We start from the raw sequence: 24398 nt of genomic DNA, 5'->3' as shown, positions 1-24398 counted from the left end.
TCACAGAAAAACAAACATGGTATGTATCCATTGATAAGTGGCTATTAGCCCAAATGCTTGAATTACCCTAGATGCACAGAACACATGAAACTCAAGAAGGATGACCAAAATGCGAATGCTTCACTCATCCTTTAAAAGGGGAACAAGAATACCCATGGCAGGGAATAGGGAGGGAAAGTTTAGAACAGAGACAGAAGGAACACCCATTCAGAGCCTGCTCCACATGTGGCCCATACATATACAGCCACCCAATTAGACAAAATGGATGAAGCAAAGAAGTGCAGATCGACAGGAACCGGGTGTAGATCTCTCCTGATAGACACAGCCAGAATAAAGCAAATATATAAGCGAATGCCAGCAGCAAACCACAGAACTGAGAACTGGACCCCTGTTGAAGGAATCAGAGAAAGGACTGGAAGAGCTTGAAGGGGCTTGAGACCCCATATGAACAACAATGCCAACCAACCAGAGCTTCCAGGGACTAAGCCACTCCTCAAAGACTATACATGACCTGAACCTGGGCTCCACCTCATAGGAAGCAATGAATATCCTAGTAAGAGCACCAGTGGAAGTGGAAGCCCTTGGTCCTGCCAAGACTGAACCCCCAGTGAACGGTATTGTTGGGGGAGGGTGGTAATGGGGAGAGGATGGGGAGGGCCAGGGGTTAGGGGGATGTTTGCCCGAAAACCAGGAAGGGGAATAACAATCTAAATGTAAATAAGAAATCCTCAAGTTAATAAATGTAAAAAATAAAATAAAAAGAAACAAAATGGCAATGACTATTCCCTCTCTGGCTCCGGTACTGTTCAATACATCAGCATAAGCACCAGGTCTCTGTCTTGAGTACAGTGACTGCTGCTTGCTTGAAGGAGAGTTGCACACTCATCCAAGACTGACAGCCAAATGAGAGGTAGGCTAATATGTTTATTTAATTTATATTTTTTAAAAACAACCCAGATGATCAGTAGACCAGGGACAGAATCAGAAAATACACTGATTCTAGATGATATATTACTCACGTCAGGAAACAACAATATTCCAAAATCAAAAGAACCATTAAAATTATTTTATGCAATTTGACACCAATATTTCTGCTGCTAAGATTGTGACTTTTAGAGTTCAATTCCGAATATGAATTGCATAGTTGTGTGGAAAATCCACTCATTCATGCACTTGCACTGTTAGTTTGCTCATCAGATCAGTTAAATAAATAAAATCTAGGATATATATATATATATATATATATATATATATATATATATGAATACCTGTGTACTAGTTTTTGCATTTCAGTTACATGCCTATGTATATCTTATATGGCTTCCTGTATGCTTCCCAACATAGACTTACCCAACTTGTTTAGAGTTTTAAGCTAAAGTTTTCTTTTATTGACAGAGATATTATTATACTGATGATCAAAGAAATTATTATCTATTCTGTCTAAATATTAAGATCTCATAATGCTATTTGTACTGAAATTCAATGCAATTCCCATAAGTTGCTAAATGTAATCCTCAATTTCTTTATGGAATGTCATGATGGCTGCAGACATATTCAGATTTTTTTTAAGGAATAACACATATTTTTAGGTTTTCACATTACAATCTTGCTCTCCTTACTGCTCTCATTTAAAAGGAATTTTCAAATAGATTATAGAAGTCACGCCTGATGCTTCTGTTCTTGTGGAGTTGCCCTAGACTCATTAGCTTTCATTTTGGGCACCAGTCACTCCTATCTGCCTTAGCTTTCCCTTTGTGTGCATTGCTATCAGGTAAGTATATGTGAATGTCAGGTACTACAGAGAAAGTAACCTTCCTCATATCTCTAGTTTGTAGTTGTTCTTTTTTTGCAGGTTGCTTTCGAAGACACACTGAGTAAAAATGGATGGAGGCAATCAGACTGTGGTGTCAGAATTTATTTTCTGGGGACTTTCCCGCTCACAGAGGATTGAGGTCTTACTATTTGTGGTGTTTTTAATGCTTTACCTACTCATTGTTTCCGGAAATATTGTCATTCTTGTTTTAATCACCAACGACACCCATCTTCATTCTCCCATGTACTTCCTATTGGCCAATCTGTCCTTTATTGATATGTGGCTTTCCTCAGTCACCACTCCTAAGATGATCACAGACTTTCTCAGGGAAAACAAGACCATGTCCTTTGCAGGCTGCATGTGTCAGGTCTTCTTTGCCCATTGCATCGCTGCAGGAGAGATGGTGCTGTTGGTGGTGATGGCTTATGATCGCTATGTGGCCATCTGCAAACCCCTCCATTACTTCACCATCATGAACTTGAAGAGATGCACTGGGTTGGTGTTGACTTCCTGGACAACTGGATTTGTACATGCTATGAGTCACATGACAGTCATTGTGGAGCTGCCCTTTTGTGGACCTAAGGAAATAGACAGCTTTTTCTGTGACATGCCACTGGTAATCAAGCTAGCTTGCATGGAATCACGTGACCTCGATATTCTAATGAATACTGACTGTGGACTTGTAGCTGTAACCTGCTTTATTCTGTTGCTTATTTCCTACACATATATCCTTATCACTGTATGTCAGAGCTCTAAAGCTAGGGCATCTAAGGCATTGAACACGTGCACTGCCCACATCACTGTGGTGTTGATCTTTTTTGTGCCCTGCATCTTCATTTATGTGTGGCCTCTCAATATCACCTGGTTGGACAAATTTCTTGCTGTGTTTTATCTGTTTTCACACCTCTGCTAAACCCAGCCATTTATACACTGAGAAATAATGAGATGAAAAATGCTATGAAAAGATTTATAAGCAATTACCTTGGTCACAAAGGAAATTTCTAGCCAGAAAATTGTACTAAATATTTCACATTATAAGACTGACTGTTTGAGATAGATTTTTAAATCAGAAAATATATTTTGAGAAGTCTCCAGATATAGATATAATTTAACCACATAACGAGGATATCATATTAACTGACCAACCATCAAATTACTGAGAATACTTCATTTTAAATCTAATCATGCATGACCTTTCTACATATAGATTTCATTTAATCTATGTTTTTAAAAAAGTTTAACTTAACACATATGACAAAGTTTATATGTTAACATTTATAAATAATAACTTAGCAAATTTTACCTGAACATAGTTCTATATACCACCACATGCCCTAAAATTTCAGTTTCTTCCCCATATGGCCATGGTCTTCCCTTTTACCTATGTACTACAATACTAATGGGGTGAGCAGAAAGGATTAGAAAAATCAAATAATATATATATATATATATATACATATATGCATATATTTAACAAAACAGCAATAGACTATAATTTATGTTTTTATTCTATGCAACATGCATGAAATAAAAAAACAAAGCTAAATGAGATTTCTAAGTTATCTTCATCTGAGGCTAAAATTAGTTTTTGAATTATCATTTAATATAGTATTATATCTCAAAATACAATCTCCTTGAAATCTCTGTTCATAAATCCACTGATTACTTATTACAGCTATTGTACTTAATTCAGTTGGGAATATACATGAGTCATTAACAAACATATTTGTATGAGCACATATGGTGCTGTTGGTCAGAAAAGCTGCAGATGTCTCTAAAACTCCAACTACTTTACATATCCTTACATATTATATGGATGGAGCAATGCTTCAACAAGCAAGTTCCAACAACTTTATGGTTTTTTCCAGTTTAAATATCCTAGAAAAATCTGTCAAGAAGTGTAAAAATTACAGTGTGACTACATTATATTTTTCTTCAGGTGAATGATTACAATGGGTACATGTAAGAAAAAACGTTTCCCAATATCCTCACATGAATATAAACTTTATGTATTACTAGTGAAATAAATTATTGCTAAGAAGACGCATACACTTGTAACTGAGAAATTTGTTATAGATAAAAGTATAAGCAAGTAAAGAAACTTACTCAACCAATTTCTCTTACTGGCAGACTGCAATTTGTGGTTACAAAGAAAGGGTGAATTATTTTGTTATTATCTTTAAAAGTAATATAAAATCCTTTAAAAATCACAAAACTAAACTTTTACATAAAAAATCAGTCATTTCTACTTTAAATCCTCAGGGTAAAATCTACTCATTAATACATTTTTATTACATTATAGCAAGAAGCTAAGGTCAAAAAATGGGTACAAGAAATTAATTAATCACTTTATTTATGTGTCCAGCTTTAGCAAGAATGGCACATCAGCTAGTTTTGGTTGGGCTACCAGTGTCCTTCTCTGAATTCCAAATTTCCCTAGCTCAACTATTAAGAGTTTGTCTTTCTGAGCTCCAAATTGGTCTTCTTTGATTTTCTATATCAAATCCATTAGCAAAATTATTCTAACCTAACTTTAGTAAAAATCTACTTCTTCAAATGCTTTCTAAGGGTAGTGGTCACTGCTAACAATGGACATCACTAAGTTCTTTCTGAATGTAGTGGATGAATCATTAATCTGCTCCGGCAGCATTATGGGAAAAGGTCAAGCACTAATATTGTGAGTGTCAACAATACTGCTGGAACTCCTTCCACCCCCAGTGTTTCCAAACAACTCATAGATTATGCGAGATGTGGTGACCTAGAGGCAGCAAGCAGAGTGATGCTCCCTTAACAGCATGAAGTCCTCAAGTCACAGAGTCCTCAGGGTTTTGCCTCTCTTAGGCACATTTGGTCATAACTGTGTGGCTGGTAGACTACATTCCATTAGTTCTAAAACTGTTTTTGGAATTCCCCAACATGGCTTCCAACAATAAATGTTTAATTTCATTCTTCGACATGCAGTTCTCTGATCATTTGTGCTCATGATCTGGCCACTTGTGCTCATGGATGGTAGTGATGGTCATGTAGCAGGGTGGGTTCAGAAGCCATGCAGCCAGGTCTCTAGCAAGATCTTGTGTGTGGTCAAGACTCCTGGGGTAGGGTGTCATGGTTGAAAGATGCAGAAATGCACAAGCCAGGTCTCTTACCATTCTAGCCATGTGACCTAGATTCTGGCAGATTTTGTTATTGAGTAAGTGTTATTTAAAGACTCTCCATGTCTAGTATATTTGACAATATTATACATTCCAAAATTGTTTGCAGGGGTAGTCTGAAGAGTTCTCACTACATAAATAAACACAAAGTACCTGATTTGTAACTGGTTAAAATCAAAAACAAAAACAAAGCCAGAGATGCTCATTATTTGGATTATGGGATTTTTTTCATAGAGTACATACATTTCAAAAGACTGTTCTTCATCCTATTCATTTTGATAATTATACTTTAATAAAGGGGTAAACGATCTAGAAGAAATAAAAATTCAAATGAGCAAAAAGAACAAATTCTGACAAATAATGTCAGAAATCAATGAAATACAAAATAGGGTAATACAATTGGTGAGTAATGTATTAGGGCAGAGACAGAAATACTTGTGGTGTGTGTGTGTGTGTGTGTGTGTGTGTGTGTGTGTGTTCACGCGCGCGCATATGTGTGTGCACGTGTGTGTGTGCATGTGTGTGTCTGTGTGTGTGTGTTTACTATGAAAAAAGAACTCAAAAACATATATGAAGGCTGTTAATGACAAATTTAGCATGGTATGTAGGGTAGGTACCTATAGTACAGCAGAAATAGTTGATAGTTGGAGCTGATGAGTTCCAAGGATATCTATGCTATGATGGCACTTCACAAATACCTTGTTATTAGAGTTAACAATATGTACACATAAAATCAATGATTTTTTAAGTGAAAGTTTAATCTTTAATGTGTTTACATTTAATTTTGAATTAATTTGATTAAACGTTAGTCTTACCAGTGAAATAGAATAAAGTCAAATAATTAGACAAGGTTATGTCAGTGAAATTGATAACATTAAAGAAATAACAAAATTTGGAACATTTTATGCCTCTATATTTCTCAGGTTTGAGGAAATAGATACAGTCACCAAAAATTATCCCTTTCTTTTAGGATTTACTGGAAGCAAAAATCCATCACTCACATTTCTATTTATTGTTTTATTTGAAATCTTAGACAATATAAAAATCAAAAAAGACACAATAATTAAAAATTGTAGAACTCTTTAAATTGGTAGATGGCACAAATAGTTGTTTTAAAAATAATAAAGAATCCAAATAGCAATACTATATATAATAAATTATTACAGAGAGTTTGCAGACTATAACAGTTTAAAATTATATGTATTTCTACCTTAGCACCTGTTTTGCAGAAATGAAATAAATAATTCTTTTATAATATCAAGACATCAGGATTATCTTTAACAAAACTATACCTTGAAAATTATGCAACACTACTGAAAGAATTAAGGAAAATATAATAATAAAAGAAAATGCAATTTTATATATTATAAGGCTCAGTAGATGATTAGAAGTTTGAATTAGTAGATTTTATTCTTCATATACTTGCTGTAGTCCTCTCTGGTTTGTTTTATGTTGGTGTAATGCCAAGTTTTATCTTTTTGAAGCTTCTTTATGCCTGGATTTTCAGCATTAGATACAATTAAGAATTTATGAGACAATTGCTGTATTCCACAGGGTGCCAAACACCATGAAGGCAAATCATGGTGGTAAATTCTGTCTCCATATCACACACTATGGTTTATTATTGTAGTAAGAAATAAATGATACATGGTTGCCAGTTAGAAATATTCCTCATAAATTTTGGTAATTCAGATTTAAACTCATATTATTGAGCACATTTTTAGTTAAGTTACGTAATTAATTTCTCCATAATACTTTTATGAAAGGTGAACAAAATATAAATTTATTCAATGTAAATAGTCCAGCTTGTAGCTTTTATCATCTCAAACACAAATGTATCCAGGAAGTCTCAGTGATACACAAATAAAAACATACCTTTAATTGTTCTAAAAATGAATGGAATGATATCTTGAATTAATGCTATTAATTTTGAACCTATATAAAAATAAAAGCTGTAGTCATATAGAATAAATTGAAGGTTTAATAAACCTTCTTAAACAACTACGAAGTGAGGTAAAAATGGAATTTTAAAGTTGACATAAGGTCTGCTAAATAATGTAATAACTTCCTTCTTTCATGATTTCAATCTCAAGGCTACAGGAGACCTAAGACTTCACCAAAAACTTTAAATTCCATTGTCTCAGGCGTCTCATGGCAGTTTTCATCTCTGTGTTCCTCAGTGTGTATATAATAGGGTTTAAGAGAGGGGTGACCACAGAATAAAACACAGCAAGGAATTTATCTAATGACTTGATGGGAAAAGGCCAGGCATAAATAAAGATGCAGGGTCCAAAAAACAGAAGAACTACTGTGATATGAGCAGTCAGTGTAGACAGAGCCTTAGATGACCTATCAGAAGGGCGGCGCTGGATGGTCAATAGAATGATACCATAGGAGATGATTAGCAGAACAAAGGAACACACACTGAGCACACCACTGTTGGCAATGACCATGATGTCTAGCCCATATGTGTCTGCACAGGCAAGTTTGAGTACTTTAGGCAGGTCACAATAAAAACTATCGACCTTATTGGGACCACAAAAGGGTAAGCTCACTGCAAAGGCCAACTGGCTCACTGAGTGTAAGAAGCCAATTCCCCATGCAGTAGCCACAATGCCAACACACACATTTCCACACATAATTGTAGTATAGCTCAGAGGCTTACAAATTGCTACGTATCTATCAAAGGCCATGGCTACAAGGGTTACCATCTCACTGCCTCCAAAAAAGTGAAGGAGGAATATCTGTGTAAAGCAGCCCTTGACAGAGATCACTTTGCGTGTGTAGAAAAAATCAGCAATGGTCTTTGGAGCTGTGACAGAAGACAGACACAGATCAGCGAATGAGAGGTTGGCCAATAGGAAGTACATAGGAGAGTGGAGATGGGAATCATAGCTCACAGTCATGACAATAAGAAGGTTTCCAAATACAATTCCTACATAGAAAACCAAAAAGAATACAAACAGAAAAATCTGAAGTTCCTTAGAATCAGAGAGTCCAATAAAAATAAATTCTTTCACTGCAGAGCGATTTGCTTCTCTTGTTGATTCATTCCAGAAGACAGTCTCTGAACTTGCCTTGGAAAGACAATAAAAACTGTCAGACTTGTGATGCAAACTTATGTCTGTTCACTCAATAAGGACTTGTTATGATATGTTGCATAAATCTCCCAAACTAAAAGTAAAAAGTCAATTTAAAACTCATTGCTTTCTTGCCTGTCTTGTTCTTCAGTTAGCCAAGCCTCCCAATTTCTCTATGGCTTTACTTTCCATCCTAAGACAATGTTATTGTTCGTGCTGCTCTCTCGGTGCTCTGTTCTTATACTGATTTCTAAATGTCAAGACATTAAGAGGTATAGAACAGTCCTTACATTTTAAATGTTAAAGTGCTTAGGAGAAAAAGAATATCACCAAATGAAACAAAATGTACAAAATATAAATGGCAAAACTAAGCAAATATATAAAAGTTCTAAAGATTATATGACACAGAACATTTGAATAACATAAAGGGCAGAGATAAATATGATGAGAAATGCACTATGGGAGACAAAATTTTATGAAGGAATGTCCTTGTAGAATTCTGTTATTTGTTATTAGTTTGGAAATTTACTTACAACTGATTGTGCTTAAGAATTATGTTCATCTTTCCATTTTTCTAGATTTTTTACTTACCCTATCCTAGTAAAGAATCAAATAGCTATATACAATATCCTATGCAAACTTAGTAACTCTCTTTTTTCCAAATATAGGGAAGATCTAATCATAAAATTATTCATTAGACTCTAATTTGTAGCTCCTTAATCCAGTAAAAATATAATCACGTGAACACTGAGAACACTCAAGAATCGGAATCCTACTGTGAGATATGTTATGTTGTAGCTAGTTCATTAAGGCATTTCTTTAGAATCATACAATGCAAAAGGTGGTTTTGAGTTTCAATTTATTTTAATACGTTGAAACATTTTGGGAATAGAGAAAAAGATAGAAAAGGAAAAATTCCAGGACATGTCTCCATGAGAAATATGTCTAGGATGAAGATGGCTCAAGGGTTTTTATCTGAAAAAAAGTCAATATGTACTATAGTAAAAAAAAATAAGAATTTAAGAATGTAATTTTTCAGAAAAAGAAAAAAGAAATCTTGTAGGTTTGAATGAGTCACATCTGCCAAGTTATGTTGCTAGGAGGAGAATGATAAAATGCAACCCCCAACTAGTGTCCGTCTACCAGTAGTGTACAGTCTCCTCACGGTTTGTTAGAGAATGTCAAAAAGACTCAAGATGCTTTTGAAGAGCATACAGATTGTATTTTTAATTTCCATTCATTGAAGGATTTCTCCTGCATCTCACACTGCGTAGATGATACTTACAGCAGAGCATGACTCAGAAGAAAATACTTGAATTATGTAACCCTGAACTCAATCATTAAAATATTGTACTTTTTATAACCATTTTGTACCTTAATTTGTTTTTCAAAGAAAACATTTTTTTATTCATAGGGATAGTAATCAAGGCATTGGATTTGAGTCATATCCACAGCTTGATCCTGGATGTCTGAAGAAAAGTTCCTGGGCCTTCCCTTTTTTCATTTCAAAAATCCCAACCAATAGTTCACAGAATCTCTAAAGTTTTAACAATTTATTTTGCAACTTTTATGTAAAAAGAAGAGGCAGAAAAGGGATAACATTTTAAATGTAAATAAATAAAATAACCAAAAAAAAAAAAAACAACCCAAAACCAAAACACATAAACAAAGACAAACAAAGATTAAAGCTAGGTTTCCCTCAGATTATTTTTTTAAAAATGACACACTGAAATGGAAATACCAGATTTGGGGGCCAGAAGAATAGTAAAATCCACCAAATAAAGAGAAAGTAGTTTGTCAGGAAGGAAACTAGGTGTAGAAGTCAGTATTTATTGCTACTAGAACATCACTAGTGAGGGGTATTCTTTTACTACTACTCATGTTATTATAAGGACTTAAAGCAACCCAACAGGATTTTCATTTTTTCTTGAGGAAAAAAATCATAATTGAGTTCTGCAAAATAAAATCCTACTCATAGTAACACTTAATTATCAACAAAATTCTAACCTGTTGCTTCTACTGAAAAATTCAAATGCCATTCCACTTACTTCGTTCATAACTTGAAGAGACAGAAGTGATCTTAAGAAACAGAACAGTACAGAGTCCCTTTATATACTCTTTCAAAGCATTAACATTTCTTGGAGATTGGCTTTTATGTGAATCATTCTCCTCAGCAAACTGGGTAATGGTTAAGCATTCATGAAGTCATCAGAAGCCCTTGGAGAATTCAGAGACAGCCTGAGGCTTCCTGGCAGACTGATTCAATGTTATAGGTTTTCACTTAACCTTGGAGGAAACATGGTCTATTCCTCAGTTAAGGGACATTTTCACAATTTCTTGGGTCACTGCATAATATTAGTATTTCATTCAATCTAAGTTTGATTGTCAAAAATTAAAATAAATGAGACAATATGGAGAAATTAAATTTTATAAATATTAATCAGGTAATCAAAGGTAATATTTAGACTTTATATGAATAGGATAGCATAAGCTATCAAGGACCAATATGTGGAAAACATAGAAAAAATACTCATTAGTATTAACATTCTCAGTGCTTATAGTTTGCTCTATTTTTCAGATTTAACTACAATGAAGACATTAAAATTTGCTGTGATAAACAACAAATGTTTTTAAATTGTATCTAATTTCAGAAAATGAGTGTTCAGAAGTCCTCTAAATTATACATGCCTTTTCCTCTAAATCATGAAACTCTGCAAAGAAGACTACCAGTCCAGCAAAGTTGTGCTATTATAATATACAACTTTTTGTGTGGAGATAAGGTATTACATGGTTCAAAAATACTATGGTCTCTATCTTAAATGACAATATAAATCATGCATTCTAAGCTCAGCTGGGAAGAACACATTCAAGCTTTAACAGTGTGCTTTTCCGCTTGTTCATCCTTACAGTATACAAGACTATTTCTTCGGCTCACATATTTTTGCTTTAGTAAACCGGTGTTTTTCCTCACTGTACCCATATTTCTTCCCTAAGAGATATCTATTAATATTCAGTGTTGTCCCATCTGCAAACCGATGCTGATAACGTTTCATTACACATATATTTGAAATTTTTTTTTACTTAATTTTAATCATTTTTTACAGTTCAGTTTGTATCCCCATCCTTGTCGGCCCTCAGAAAGTTCCTCATCCCATTCCTCGTCTCCTATCTCCAAGAAAGGATGTCCCCAACCACCATTCATCCCACCCTTCCACAACATCCCACCCCACCAGGCCTCTACACTCCCTGGAGCTGAAAGTTTCTTGAGGTTAGGCAAGACTTCTCTCACTAAGGTGAGACAAGGCAGTCCTCTGCTATATATTTGTCAGGGGCCTCAGACTAGCTAGTGTATGCTGCCCAGTTGGTAGCTCAGTGTCTGAGAGAGCTCATAGGTCCAGTTTAGTTGACACTGCTGGTCTTCCTATGTGGTCGCCCTCCTCCTCACCTTCTTCCAGCCTTTCCCTGATTCAATCACAGGGGACCTGAACTTCAGTCTATTGGTTGCAGTATGTACATTTTTACAAGCAAAGTGACATAGAATTTGTGCAGTAATCTCTGATACACTTTAGGTATGCTGATTAAGAAAAATCAGTGCTCCAGGTACGTAAATATGAAATGAACAATATTATTAAATTTATTGAAATTGGATAAAATGAAGTAGTACTTATTGTTTAAAAAACTCTACCAGGCTATAATCCACATAGACAGATAAGGTAAGTGACCTGTGGAATTTACCAAGTATACTCTCTCCCAAGTGTGTGGCCAAGCCTGGAGTCTAGAAAACACCTGGATTTGACCACTGCTCATTCCCACGGCACCAAGACACTCTTGGCCAAGCCCTGAGCACAGATGTCCAGATCTGGTCAGATTTCTGACTCCCTTATTATGCTATTTATAGTGCTCCAACTGTCCTTCCTTGTGCAAACAGTCTAATGGGCAAATAATTCATTGGGGAAATGCAAATCAAAATGTACCTGAGATTCCACCCCATACCAGTCAAAGGTCAAAAACTCAGGTGACAGTGGATGCAGGTAAGGATATGGAGAAAGGGGAATACACCTCTATTGTTCGTGGAATTTCAAGCTGGTATAACAACTCTAGAAATCAATCCTAAAAATTGAAAATAGTTCTACTTGAAGACCCATCTATACCACTCTTGGGCATATACCAACATATAAAAAGATACATGTACCACAAAATTCATAACAGTCTTATTTCTAGAAGCTGGAAATAACCAAGATGTTCTTCAGCAGAGGAACGAATAGTGAAAATGTGTTACATTTACACAACGGGATACTACTCAGCTATTATAATAATGACTTAATGAAATTCACAGGTAAATGGCTAGAACTTGAAAATAACATCCTGAATGAGGTAGTACATCTCAAAGAACACATGTGGTTATATTCACTGATAAGTAGAAATTAGGCAAAAAGTTTGGAATACCAACAATACACATCACAGATCATATGAAGGTCAGAAAGAAGGAAGACCAAAATCTAGTACTTCAGACCTACTTATAAGGGGGAACAAAATCATCAATGGAGGTGGAGGGAGGGAGGAACTTGGGAGCAAGAGATGAGGGGGAGGAAAAAAAGGGGGGCAGGACCAGGAATGGGAGGAGATGGTGCAGATGTACAGAGGGTCAGGAAATTGAACAGAGGTATGAAGCAATGAAAGATGGGGAACTGGAGTAGCCACCAGAAAGTCTTAGATGCCAGGAAAGGAAGAGGCTCCCAGGACCCAACATTGTGGTTGGGAGGATGACGTTAGATGAATTATCCCAAAAGGGGAGAGAGAACCTGTAGAGAACAAACTCAGAGGTTTGGTAGGTAAATCCCCAGCTTTGAGGGATGAGGCCATGCACCTATTTCAAAAATATTAACCTACAATTGCTCCTATGCAAAGGAAATGCAGGACAAAGAGTGGAGCAGAAACTGAAGGAAAGTCCATCCAGAGACTGACTCACTTGGGGTATCCCATATTCAGACACCAACCCAGACACTATTGCTGATGCCAAGAAGTGCTTGCTGAAAAGAGCCTGATATGGATGACTCCTCAGAGGCTTGACCAGAGCTTTACTGATACAGATGAGGATGCTTGCAGTGTTCTGGCTGAGCACAGCAACCCCAATTGAAGAGTTAGAGGAAGGACTGAAGGAGATGAAGAGGTTTGCAACCCCATAGGAAGAAAAACTATATGAATTAGCCAGACCTCCCCAACGCTCCCAAGGACTAAATAACCAACCAAAGAGTACACGGAGGAACCAATGACTTTAGGTACACATGTATGTAACAGAGGATTGACTTATCTGACAGTAATGGGAGGGGAAAACCTTGGTACTTTGAAGACTCGTTGCCCCTGCCTAGTGGAATACTAGAAGTGTGGCAGGAGTGGGTGAGTGGGTGGGGGAGCACCCTGATGGAAGCAGTGGGGAGGGGGATGTCATAGGGTGATTGTGCAGGAAAAACCAGGAAGGGGGATGACATTTGTAATGTAAATAAATAAAATAACCAATAAAAACATATATAGTACTTTTACCTTATAATCAGCAGAATTTATTACAACTGAATCTCAAGTGAAATATTTAAGAGGAACACACCTTAATTTTCTAAAATCAGCAGAGAAAATATTAGTATTCCACAGAATTTATACTCATGATATCCAATTTATACCTGACAATATTACATACACGTACAGATCACACATCATCAGTCATGTGACTAATATTTGACAGAGATTTGCCATGCATAAGGGTATTATATTCACAGCATGAGTTTTATCTAGTCATATCTCACACTTTTAGCATGTGATCTCATAGCTAAGTGAGGATGCTTCAATCCCACTTAGAAGGGGAAGGACATAATAACAGGAGGCTGAGGGAGGGAGGGACCTGGTTGCAAGAAGGGAGGGGTAGGCAAAAGTGGAACAGGATCAGGTAGGTATGCTGGGAGGCATGAGACAAGCCAGGAGAATGAATGGAAAGAAGCAGCCTCTGGGAGTGGAAGGTGGGGGGACCCTCTAGATAGTAGCAAAGATCCAGAAAATTGGAGACTCTCAGGATTCAATGAAGGTTACCTGAGCCAAGATGCCCAAAAACAAGGAGAGGGAATTCAGAGTCCATATCCAGTAGATAGACAGGGCCTCACATGGAGGAACTGAGTTACTAACTCACAATCAAAATTTCTGACCCAAATGTTCCTGTCTAAAAGAAGTACAGGGACAAAAATGGAGAAGAGACTGAAGGGAAAGCAGTCCAATAAGTGTCCCAACTTGAGATCTATCTCATGGGGGAAGGGGACACCAAAGCCTGACACTACTACTGATGCTATGACATGTTTACAGATGGAAACCTGGCATTCCTGCCTTTGAGAAGCCCTCCAGCAGCTGACTGAGAAAGAAGCAGATACTTGCACCAGTCATTGGCCTAAAGTTGGAACCCTTTTTTTTTCCTTTTCTATAACCATTTAATTGACATTAATAAAGAAGAATATAGTTACCAGGTAATATAAATTTGATATGTAATAGATTTCTTCCTATTTCTTTTTTTTTATTAACTTGAGTATTTCTTATATACATTTCGAGTTATTCCCTTTCTCGGTATCCAGGCAAACATCCGCCTCCCCCCTCCCCTTCCTTATGGATGTTCCCCTCCCAGCCCTCCCCCCATTGCCGCCCTCCCCCCACCAGTCTAGTTCACTGGGGGTTCAGTCTTAGCAGGACCCAGGGCTTCCCCTTCCACTGGTGCTCTTACTAGGATATTCATTGCTACCTATGAGGTCAGAGTCCACGGTCAGTCCATGTATAGTCTTTAGGTAGTGGCTTAGTCCCTGGAAGCTCTGGTTGCTTGGCATTGTTGTATATATGGGGTCTCGAGCCCCTTCAAGCTCTTCCAGTTCTTTCTCTGATTCCTTCAACGGGGGTTCTATTCTCAGTTCAGTGGTTTGCTGCTGGTATTCGATTCTGTATTTGCTGTATTCTGGCTGTGTCTCTCAGGAGCGATCTACATCCGGCTCCTGTCGGTCTGCACTTCTTTGCTTCATCCATCTTGTCTAATTGGGTGGCTGTATATGTATGGGCCACATGTGGGGCAGGCTCTGAATGGGTGTTCCTTCAGTCTCTGTTTTAATCTTTGCCTCTCCCTTCCCTGCCAAGGGTATTCTTGTTCCCCTTTTAAAGAAGGAGTGAAGCATTCACATTTTGATCATCCGTCTTGAGTTTCATTTGTTCTAGGCATCTAGGGTAATTCAAGCATTTGGGCTAATAGCCACTTATCAATGAGTGCATACCATGTATGTCTTCCTGTGATTGGGTTAGCTCACTCAGGATGATGTTTTCCAGTTCCAACCATTTGCCTACGAATTTCATAAACTCGTTGTTTTTGATAGCTGAGTAATATTCCATTGTGTAGATGTACCACATTTTCTGTACCCATTCCTCTGTTGAAGGGCATCTCGGTTCTTTCCAGCTTCTGGTTATTATAAATAAGGCGGCAATGTACATAGTGGAGCACGTGTCTTTTTTATATGTTGGGGCATCTTTTGGGTATATGCCCAAGAGAGGTATAGCTGGATCCTCAGGCAGTTCAATGTCCAATTTTCTGAGGATCCTCCAGACTGATTTCCAGAATGGTTGTACCAGTCTGCAATCCCACCAACAATGGAGGAGTGTTCCTCTTTCTCCACATCCTCGCCAACATCTGCTGTCCCCTGAGTTTTTGATCTTAGCCATTCTCACTGGTGTGAGGTGAAATCTCAGGGTTGTTTTGATTTGCATTTCCCTTATGACTAAAGATGTTGAACATTTCTTTAGGTGTTTCTCAGCCATTATTGGGGAAAGGATTAAAGAAGCCTAAAGGGAGAGGATCCCATAGGAAGAGCAGCACTCTCAACTAGCTGAGACCCCATGGAGCTCCCAGAGACTCAGCAACCAACCAGAGCATACAGGGGCTGGTCAGAAGACCCAGCACATACACAGTAGAGTTCTGACTGGTGCAACCTCAGTGGGAGATGTGCTTAATCCTTAGGAGATTTCAGGCCTGAGGAAAAGGGGAGGCCTGTTGGGGTGGGTGACCTTCACAGAGACAAGGGAAAAGAGGAATATGATGAGGACTCTTGGAGGGCAGTCTGAGAAGGGTGGTCAATGACTGGAATGTAAATAAATACAATAATTTTTTTAAAGAAAATTTTTAGTCACTTAGATTATATTGGTAGTGTAAGAGACCAGGCAGCGGCAAACTTCTGTATATTCCTTATTGATACAGTGAATGGTTTTGAAAAGTTGGCTGTCATTATCAATGCTGGGATGAGTAACAGGAGATTTTACTTGTCCCTCTCTTTCTATTTACACAAACTTGTAGAACTCAGTATTCCTCTTCACAGAGAACTCCCTAAGAGATGTCCAAGGTAATTATTTCCAACTTTTTCATTTTGTTCAGAACACAGAACCTGTGACACGGAACACCCATGAGACAATTTCAGGGACTGAAGATTGGTCAGGCTGAAGGGAAAACTGTCTCTACACAATATCAGTGTCTTCATAAGCACTTATTAGATGGGAAGAAAATCTGACCCAAGAGAAAATTGTGAATTTGGTAAGTCATCTCTCTGACAGTCACCTATTACATAATTCTTAAAATATTTCTAGTTATATCTTTATACCAATGTCTACTATGTATTGTGTTGAGAATTTTTTCTTTGTCTTTTGTCAGCCTTGAGGCCAATTAAAGTGTTTTCTCTACCTCTCCTATTTCATGAGATCTCATGACTGTATCATAAGTTCATCATATTTTAAATCAGGTAATCCATATAAGCAATATCCAGCTAACATTTTACAACTATTCACTTCAACTCAAACAGACAAAATATTTTTAAGTCAAAGAGTACATAGTAGAGAAGACAACTTTAAAAAAATTTGGGAATAAATATGAAAGTCAGTTTAGTAGTGTTTTTTTATAGAAATTAGCTCAAAACATTCTGCCAACTGCTGCCTGCAAGGAGAAAAAGGATTAGTCACTCCTAAAGATGAAGCCCTAGTTTATTATTAAATGTAGAGAGGTCAGTCTTAAAATCATTAGTCTCAACAATAATGAAGTCAGCAGATTGAACTTATATGCATTTGTTAATATACATACATGTATGTGCACATATATGTAACACTAAAAATCAAAAACAAAGAGGCTAGCCACAGAGTGTTAGCATGGAAATAGTATGCAGGGGTGCTATCTGGGAGTGGGATTGGGAATAAAAGATATTTGTATTGGTATTGAGAATAAAAGGAAATAGGAAAATTGTGTAATTTTACTTTACGTAAGAATATATATAAAAACATATTCATATATGAATTTAGAAATTTATAAAAATAACTTTTATAAATATAGAAATACATGTGTATATATGTATATAATACATATGTATTTACATATGAACCTATATGGTACATTTGAAGATACATACACACACAAACACACACCCACACACACACAGACACACACACACACACACACACACACACACACACACACACATATATATATATATATGAACAATATTGTTTCAAAATATACTAGGAAATATGATTCTGATTAAAGGAACAACTCATATATTATTGTTCTCTGAATTTAATGGAAAGATTTAATGATTCCCATGTGTTTTTTTAATTTTATATTTTCACAGCACATGGGATTGAGAATGTAACACATTCTAAGCCATTGTAATACATGGCATCTTTTTTACTAGTCTCTCAGTTAACACACAGAAACAAATCATTCTGAGTAAAATCATTAAAACAGGTCTGATAATACTTTGTCACTACTATGTATCAGAAAGCAGTTGTATGATTTTCATTCTCAGAGGTCTGATCCAGTAGTGTCCTACATCATCTATATACTAGAAGCGAAAATTCAAAAGGCAGTACTTGAGACTCTTGGTTCTCTTTTGCAGCAGAGATCCAAAAAGAGAGTTTGACATCATTTTGTAAATGAATTCATTCTCTTAGTAATTGCTTCCACAGTTTTATCATGATTATCAAAATTGAGCTCAATAAACCCACCACCATGTTACAGTGGAAGAGGAGAAAATGCAGGAGTTCTTAACCCTATGCAAAGAATCACAGCCAACTAAAGATTCATGAGAGTGGGAGAAGTGTTCAGGATAGAGCATTTCCATTATATATCCAATACTAATGGTCAGCCTTGAAAACATATACACGTAACATTATACAGTCGGAATAGTGTATATATATATATGTATATATATAAATGTATATCTGTATGTATATATATGTCGGTATTCATATAAATATAATTATTAAATTATACATAATTTATAATATAATTAATGAAGCAGGAGGCCATAATTTCTTTTTTCACCTTTAATTATACATAAGTTACAATACAATTTATTCTGAATACAGTTTCCTGAATACAGTTTATCTCATACACTTTATTCTGAATACAGTTTCCTCTCCTCTCTTGCTTCATGTTCCCTCCCACCTCCTCTCTCATTTGGATGCATCCCCTTTGGGTCTATCACTAGAAAAGAAAAGTCTTCTAAGAGAAAATAACAAAACATAGCAAAATAAAATATACTAAGATAAAACAACAATCATACTAAAATTAGATATAACAAGCTATCAGAAAAAGAAGGCACAAGATTCAGAGACACACTGTTCAGGAACTTGCTAAAATTACTAAAACGTGACCTGTAGTGTGTATGTAGAGGTGTGATCCATGTAGGCCCTGTGCTTGCTGCTTTTCTCGCTGTGAGTTCATATGAGCTTTTTTCAGTTGAGGTATGGCCTTGTTCTTCCCCATTTATTTGAAAGAGAACAGGGAACAATATATAAAAGAATCTTGAGGGAGGAAATCAAATGGAGAAATGTGTTAATTATATTATAATCATAAAATAAATAAAAGAAATAATACCAAAATACCCCAAATGTTCATGTTGACCTGAAACTTTTTGGCATATGGGAAAAGTAATTCAAAGAAAACACAATCTTCACTACATAATAAGTGCATTTTCTTTCCTGATGATAGTGTTTGGGGTAAATATGGTCCACATGCTCTAGGATAAAAGAAAGTGAGACCTATAAGTCTCCAGACACTAAGAGAATAACTGAATGGAGAAGAAAATGGGCATGACTCTTCCCTCTCTGGCTCCGGTACTGTTCAGTACATCAGCGTAAGCACCAGGTCTCTGTCTTGAGTGCAGTGACTGCTGCTTGCTTGAAGGAGAGTTGCATACTCATCTAAGACTGACAGCCAAATGAGAGGTAGGCTGATATGCTTATTTAATGTATACTTTTAAAAACAACACAGATGATCAGTGGACCAGGGACACAATCAGAAAATATACTGATGCTAGATGATATATTAATCACACCAACAACATTCCAAAATCAAAAGTCCCATGAAAATTATTTTATGCAATTTGACACATATTTTCTGCAGTTAAGATTGTGACTTTTAGAGTTCAAGTCCAAATATGAATTGCATAGTTGAATGGACAATCCACTCATTCATGCATTTGCACTGTTAAGTTTGCTCATCAGTTCAGTTAAACAAATAAAATCCATGATATATATCTATTATTGAATACCTGTGAAGTAGTTTTTGCATTTCAGTCGCATGCCTATGTATATCTTATACGGCTGTCTGTATACTTCCCAACATAGGCTTTCCTAACGTGTTGTTTAGAGTTTTAAACTAAAGTTTTCTTTTATTGACAGAGATATTATCCTACTGATGATCAAGAAATTATTATATATTTTGTCTAGATATTAAGATCTTATAATACTATTTGTACTGAAATTCAATGCAATTCCCATAAGTTGCTAAATGTAATCCTCAATTTCGTTATGGAATGTCATGATGGCTACAGACATATTCAGACTTTTTTTTAAGGAATAATACATATTTTTAGGTTTTCACATTACAATCTTGCTCTCCTTACTGCTCTCTTGTAAAAGGAATTTTCAAATAGATTATAGAAGTCACGCCTGATGCTTCTGTTCTTGTGGAGTTGCCCTAGACTCATTAGCAGGTAAGTATATGTGAATGTCAGGTACTACAGAGAAAGTAACCTTCCTCATATCTCTAGTTTGTAGTTGTTCTTTTTTTGCAGGTTACTTTGGAAGACACACTGAGTAACAATGGATGGAGGCAATCAGACTGTGGTGTCAGAATTTATTTTCTGGGGACTTTCCCGCTCACAGAGGATTGAGGTCTTACTATTTGTGGTGTTTTTAATGCTTTATCTTCTCATTGTTTCCGGAAATATTGTCATTCTTGTTTTAATCACCAACGACACCCATCTTCATTCTCCCATGTACTTCCTATTGGCCAATCTGTCCTTTATTGATATGTGGCTTTCCTCAGTCACCACTCCTAAGATGATCACAGACTTTCTCAGGGAAAACAAGACCATGTCCTTTGCAGGCTGCATGTGTCAGGTCTTCTTTGCCCATTGCATTGCTGCAGGAGAGATGGTGCTGTTGGTGGTGATGGCTTATGATCGCTATGTGGCCATCTGCAAACCCCTCCATTACTTCACCATCATGAACTTGAAGAGATGCACTGGGTTGGTGTTGACTTCCTGGACAACTGGATTTGTACATGCTATGAGCCACTTGACAGTCATTGTGGAGCTGCCCTTTTGTGGACCTAAGGAAATAGACAGCTTTTTCTGTGACATGCCACTGGTAATCAAGCTAGCTTGCATGGAATCACGTGACCTGGATATTCTAATGAATGCTGACTGTGGACTTGTAGCTGTAACCTGCTTTATTCTGTTGCTTATTTCCTACACATATATCCTTATCACTGTATGTCAGAGCTCTAAAGCTGGGGCATCTAAGGCATTGAACACGTGCACTGCCCACATCACTGTGGTGTTGATCTTTTTTGTGCCCTGCATCTTCATTTATGTGTGGCCTCTCAATATCACCTGGTTGGACAAATTTCTTGCTGTGTTTTATCTGTTTTCACACCTCTGCTAAACCCAGCCATTTATACACTGAGAAATAATGAGATGAAAAATGCTATGAAAAGATGTATAAGCAACTACCTTGGTCACAAAGGACATTTCTAGCCAGAAAATTGTACTAAATATTTCACATTTGAAATAGATTTTTTTCAGGGAATTTTTCATTTTGGAATAGAAAATGTTACAGAATATTTGTATCATAAATGTTGAGTTGTTGAAAATCAATGTTTATACTGATTTTTTAATCCTTATTAACTTGAGTATTTATTATTTACTTTTCGATTGTTATTACCCTTCCCGGTTTCTGGACCAACAACTCCGTAATGCCTCCCCCTCCCCTTCTATATGGGCTTCCCGTCCCCATCCTCCCCCCATTATTACCCTCCCCACAACAGTCATGTTCACTGGGGGTTCAGTCTTGGAGGACCAAGGGCTTCTCCTTGCACTGGTGCTCTTACTAGGCTATTCATTGTTACCTACGAGGTTGGAGCCCAGGGTCAGCCCATGTATATAGTCTTTGGTTAGTGGCTGAGTCCCTGGAAGCTCTGGTTGGTTGGCATTGTTGTTCATATGGGGTCTCAGGCCCCTTCAAGCTCTTCCAGTCCTTTCTCAGATTCCTTCAACGGCGGTCCCGTTCTCAGTTCAGTGGTTTGCTGCCGGGATTCGCCTATGTATTTGCTGTATTCTGGCTGTATCTCTCAGAAGAGATCTACATCCGGTTCCTGTCAGCCTGCACTTCTTTGTTTCATCCATCTTATCTGGTTTGGTGGCTGTATATGTATGCTCCACAAGTGGGGCAGGCTCTGAATGGGTGTTCCTTCTGCCTCTGTTCTAAACTTTGCCTCCATATTCCCTGCCAAGGGTATTCTTGGTCCCCTTTTAAAGGAGTGAAGTATTCGCATTTTGGTCATCCTTCTTCAGTTTCATCTGTTCTGTGCATCTAGGGTAATTCAAGCATTTGGGCTAATAGCCACTTATCAATGAGTGCTACTATGTCTGTTTTTCTGTGATTGGATTACCTCACTCAGGATGAGTTTAATGAAGTCCTTCTACTCTACTGTATTCATTTACATGTAGGTATACAGTACACTAACACCATATTGTTTTGATAACCATAGCTCTGTAATATCACTTGAGATCACAAATAGTATTTTAATCAGAAATTTTTGTTTTGGGTCAGCAATAATTTGACTATTTTTGTGCTTCTAAACTGTTTTATTGAGGACTTTCAGTACATCTAGTGATTTCTTGGACGGTGGCATTCTAACATTGTTTGTAATTTTATGATTGGATAGTGTCTTATAGAGTTGGGTTGTGTGTAAGATTTTTAAAAATTAATTGTAAGGTCATATGTCTGGAGTCCAGGTGAAAGTAGTTTTCTGAAATTGCTGGGATGAGAAGAATAGAGCTAAAGAAAGAGGCAGTTCTCTGACCAGATCTGGCCACTTGTGCTCATGGTTTGGTAGTGATGGTCGTGTAGCAGGGTGGGTTCAGAATTGATGCAGCCAGGTCTCTAGCATGATCTTGTGTGTGGTCAAGACTCCTGGGGTAGGGTGTCATGGTTGAAATATGCAGAAATGCACAAGCCAGATCTTTTACCATTCTATCCAGGTGAACTAGATCCTGGCAGATTTTGTTATTGAGTAAGTGTTATTTAAAGACTCTCTATGTCTAGTAACTTTGACAATACTATACATTCCAAAATTGTTTGCAGGGGTAGTCTGAAGAGTTCTCACTACATAAATAAACACAAAGTACCTGATTTTTAACTGGTAAAAAACAAAACAAAACCTGAGATGCTCCTTATTTAGATTATGAGATTTTTTTTTCATAGAGTACATACATTTTAAAGATTCTTCTTCATCCTATTTATTTTGTTCATTATACTTTAATAAAGGGGTGAACAATCTAGAAGAAGTAAAAATTCAAATGTACAAAAAGAACAAATTATGACAGATGTCAGAAATCAATGAAATACAAAATAAGGTAATAAAATTGGTGAATAATGTATTAGGGCAGAGACAGAAATACTTGTGTGTGTGTGTGTGTGTGTGTGCATGTGTGTGCATGTGTGTGTATGTGTGTGTATGTGTGTGTGTGTTTATTTAGTATGAAAAAATAACTCAAAAACATATATGAAGGCTGTTAATCACAAATGTAGCAGGGTATGTAGGGTAGCTATCTAGGGATCAGAGGAGATAGTTGATATTTGGAGCTGATGAGTTCCAAGGATATCTATGCTATGATGGCATTTCACAAATACCTTATTATTAGGGTTAACAATATGTACACATAAAATTAATGATTATTTAATTGATAGTTAAATCTTTAATGTGTTTACATTTAAATTTGAATTGATTTGATAAAATTTTAGTATTACCAATGAAACAGAATAAAATCAAATAATTAAACAAGTTTATATCAGTGAAATTAATAACATTAAAGAAATAACAAAATGTGGAACATTTTATGTGTCTATATTTCTCAGCTTTGAGGAAATAGATGTAGTCACCAAAAATTATTCCTTTCCTTTAGGATTTATTGGAAGCCAAAATCCATCTCTCACATTTCTATTTATTATTTTATTGGAAATCTTCGACAATATAAAAATCAAAAAGACACAATAATTAAAAAATTGGAGAACTCTTTAAATTAGTAGATGGCACAAATAGTTGTTTTAAAAATAATAAAATATCCAAACAGCAATACTGTATACAAAAAATTATTACACAGAGATTGCAGATTATAAAAATTTAAAATTGTATGTATATCTACCTTAGCACCAGATTTGCAGAAGTGAAATGAATAATTCTTTTATAATATCAAGATATCAGGATTATCTTTAACAAAACTATACTTTGAAAATCATGTAACACTACTGAGAGAATTAGGGAACTTATAATAAAAACAGAAATATACAATTTTATTATTATAAGGCTCAATAGAGGATTAGAAGTTTGAGTTAGTAGATTTTATTCTTCGTGTCTTTGCTTTAGTCCTCTCTGGTTTGTTTTATGTTTGTGTGATGCCAAGTTTTATCTTTTTGTAACTTCTTCGTGCCTGGATTTTCAGCATTAGATTCCATTAAGAATTTATCTGTGAAACAAAATGTTATGAGCTTTTTTTTTTCTGTGTAATCTTGATTCTCTCATTCCCTTCTCTCTTTCTTCTCCTTCTGACCTCACAACCTCCAATCTCTTTATTATTTATCTCTGCTATATCTGGCTGTCTATACTTACCGTAAACACACACTTGCTTGTTATTCAAATTTTGTTAATTGCCCTGCAATTTTATGAAAATTGGCTAACTTAAATTAGGCCCTTCACAAAACTCATTGAGTTTTACATTTCTTCTGGGTTTCAATCAT

The 24398-nt window shown here is 36.3% G+C and overlaps 1 protein-coding gene and 2 pseudogenes across 1 annotated transcript; 2 read left to right on the top strand and 1 right to left on the bottom strand.

Annotated features, from left to right (window-relative positions):
* On the top strand, window positions 1881-2818 carry Or4k42-ps1 (olfactory receptor family 4 subfamily K member 42, pseudogene 1; annotated as a pseudogene).
* Window positions 7071-11098, bottom strand: Or4f4a (olfactory receptor family 4 subfamily F member 4A). Its single transcript, XM_087655052.1, has 2 exons — window positions 10981-11098; window positions 7071-8089 (listed from the first exon to the last, which is right to left on the bottom strand). Exons 1-2 carry the CDS (start codon window positions 11096-11098, stop codon window positions 7071-7073), a joined length of 1137 nt encoding a protein of 378 aa, XP_087511178.1.
* Window positions 20199-21136, top strand: Or4k42c-ps1 (olfactory receptor family 4 subfamily K member 42C, pseudogene 1; annotated as a pseudogene).

The sequence above is a fragment of the Rattus norvegicus genome, chromosome 3 (genome assembly GCF_021556685.1).
Source record: "Rattus norvegicus strain SHRSP/BbbUtx chromosome 3, alternate assembly SHRSP_T2T, whole genome shotgun sequence".
Taxonomy (NCBI): domain Eukaryota; kingdom Metazoa; phylum Chordata; class Mammalia; order Rodentia; family Muridae; genus Rattus; species Rattus norvegicus.
The sequence above is the reverse complement of the archived record's forward strand: the minus strand, read 5'-3'. Positions and strand labels throughout refer to the sequence as shown.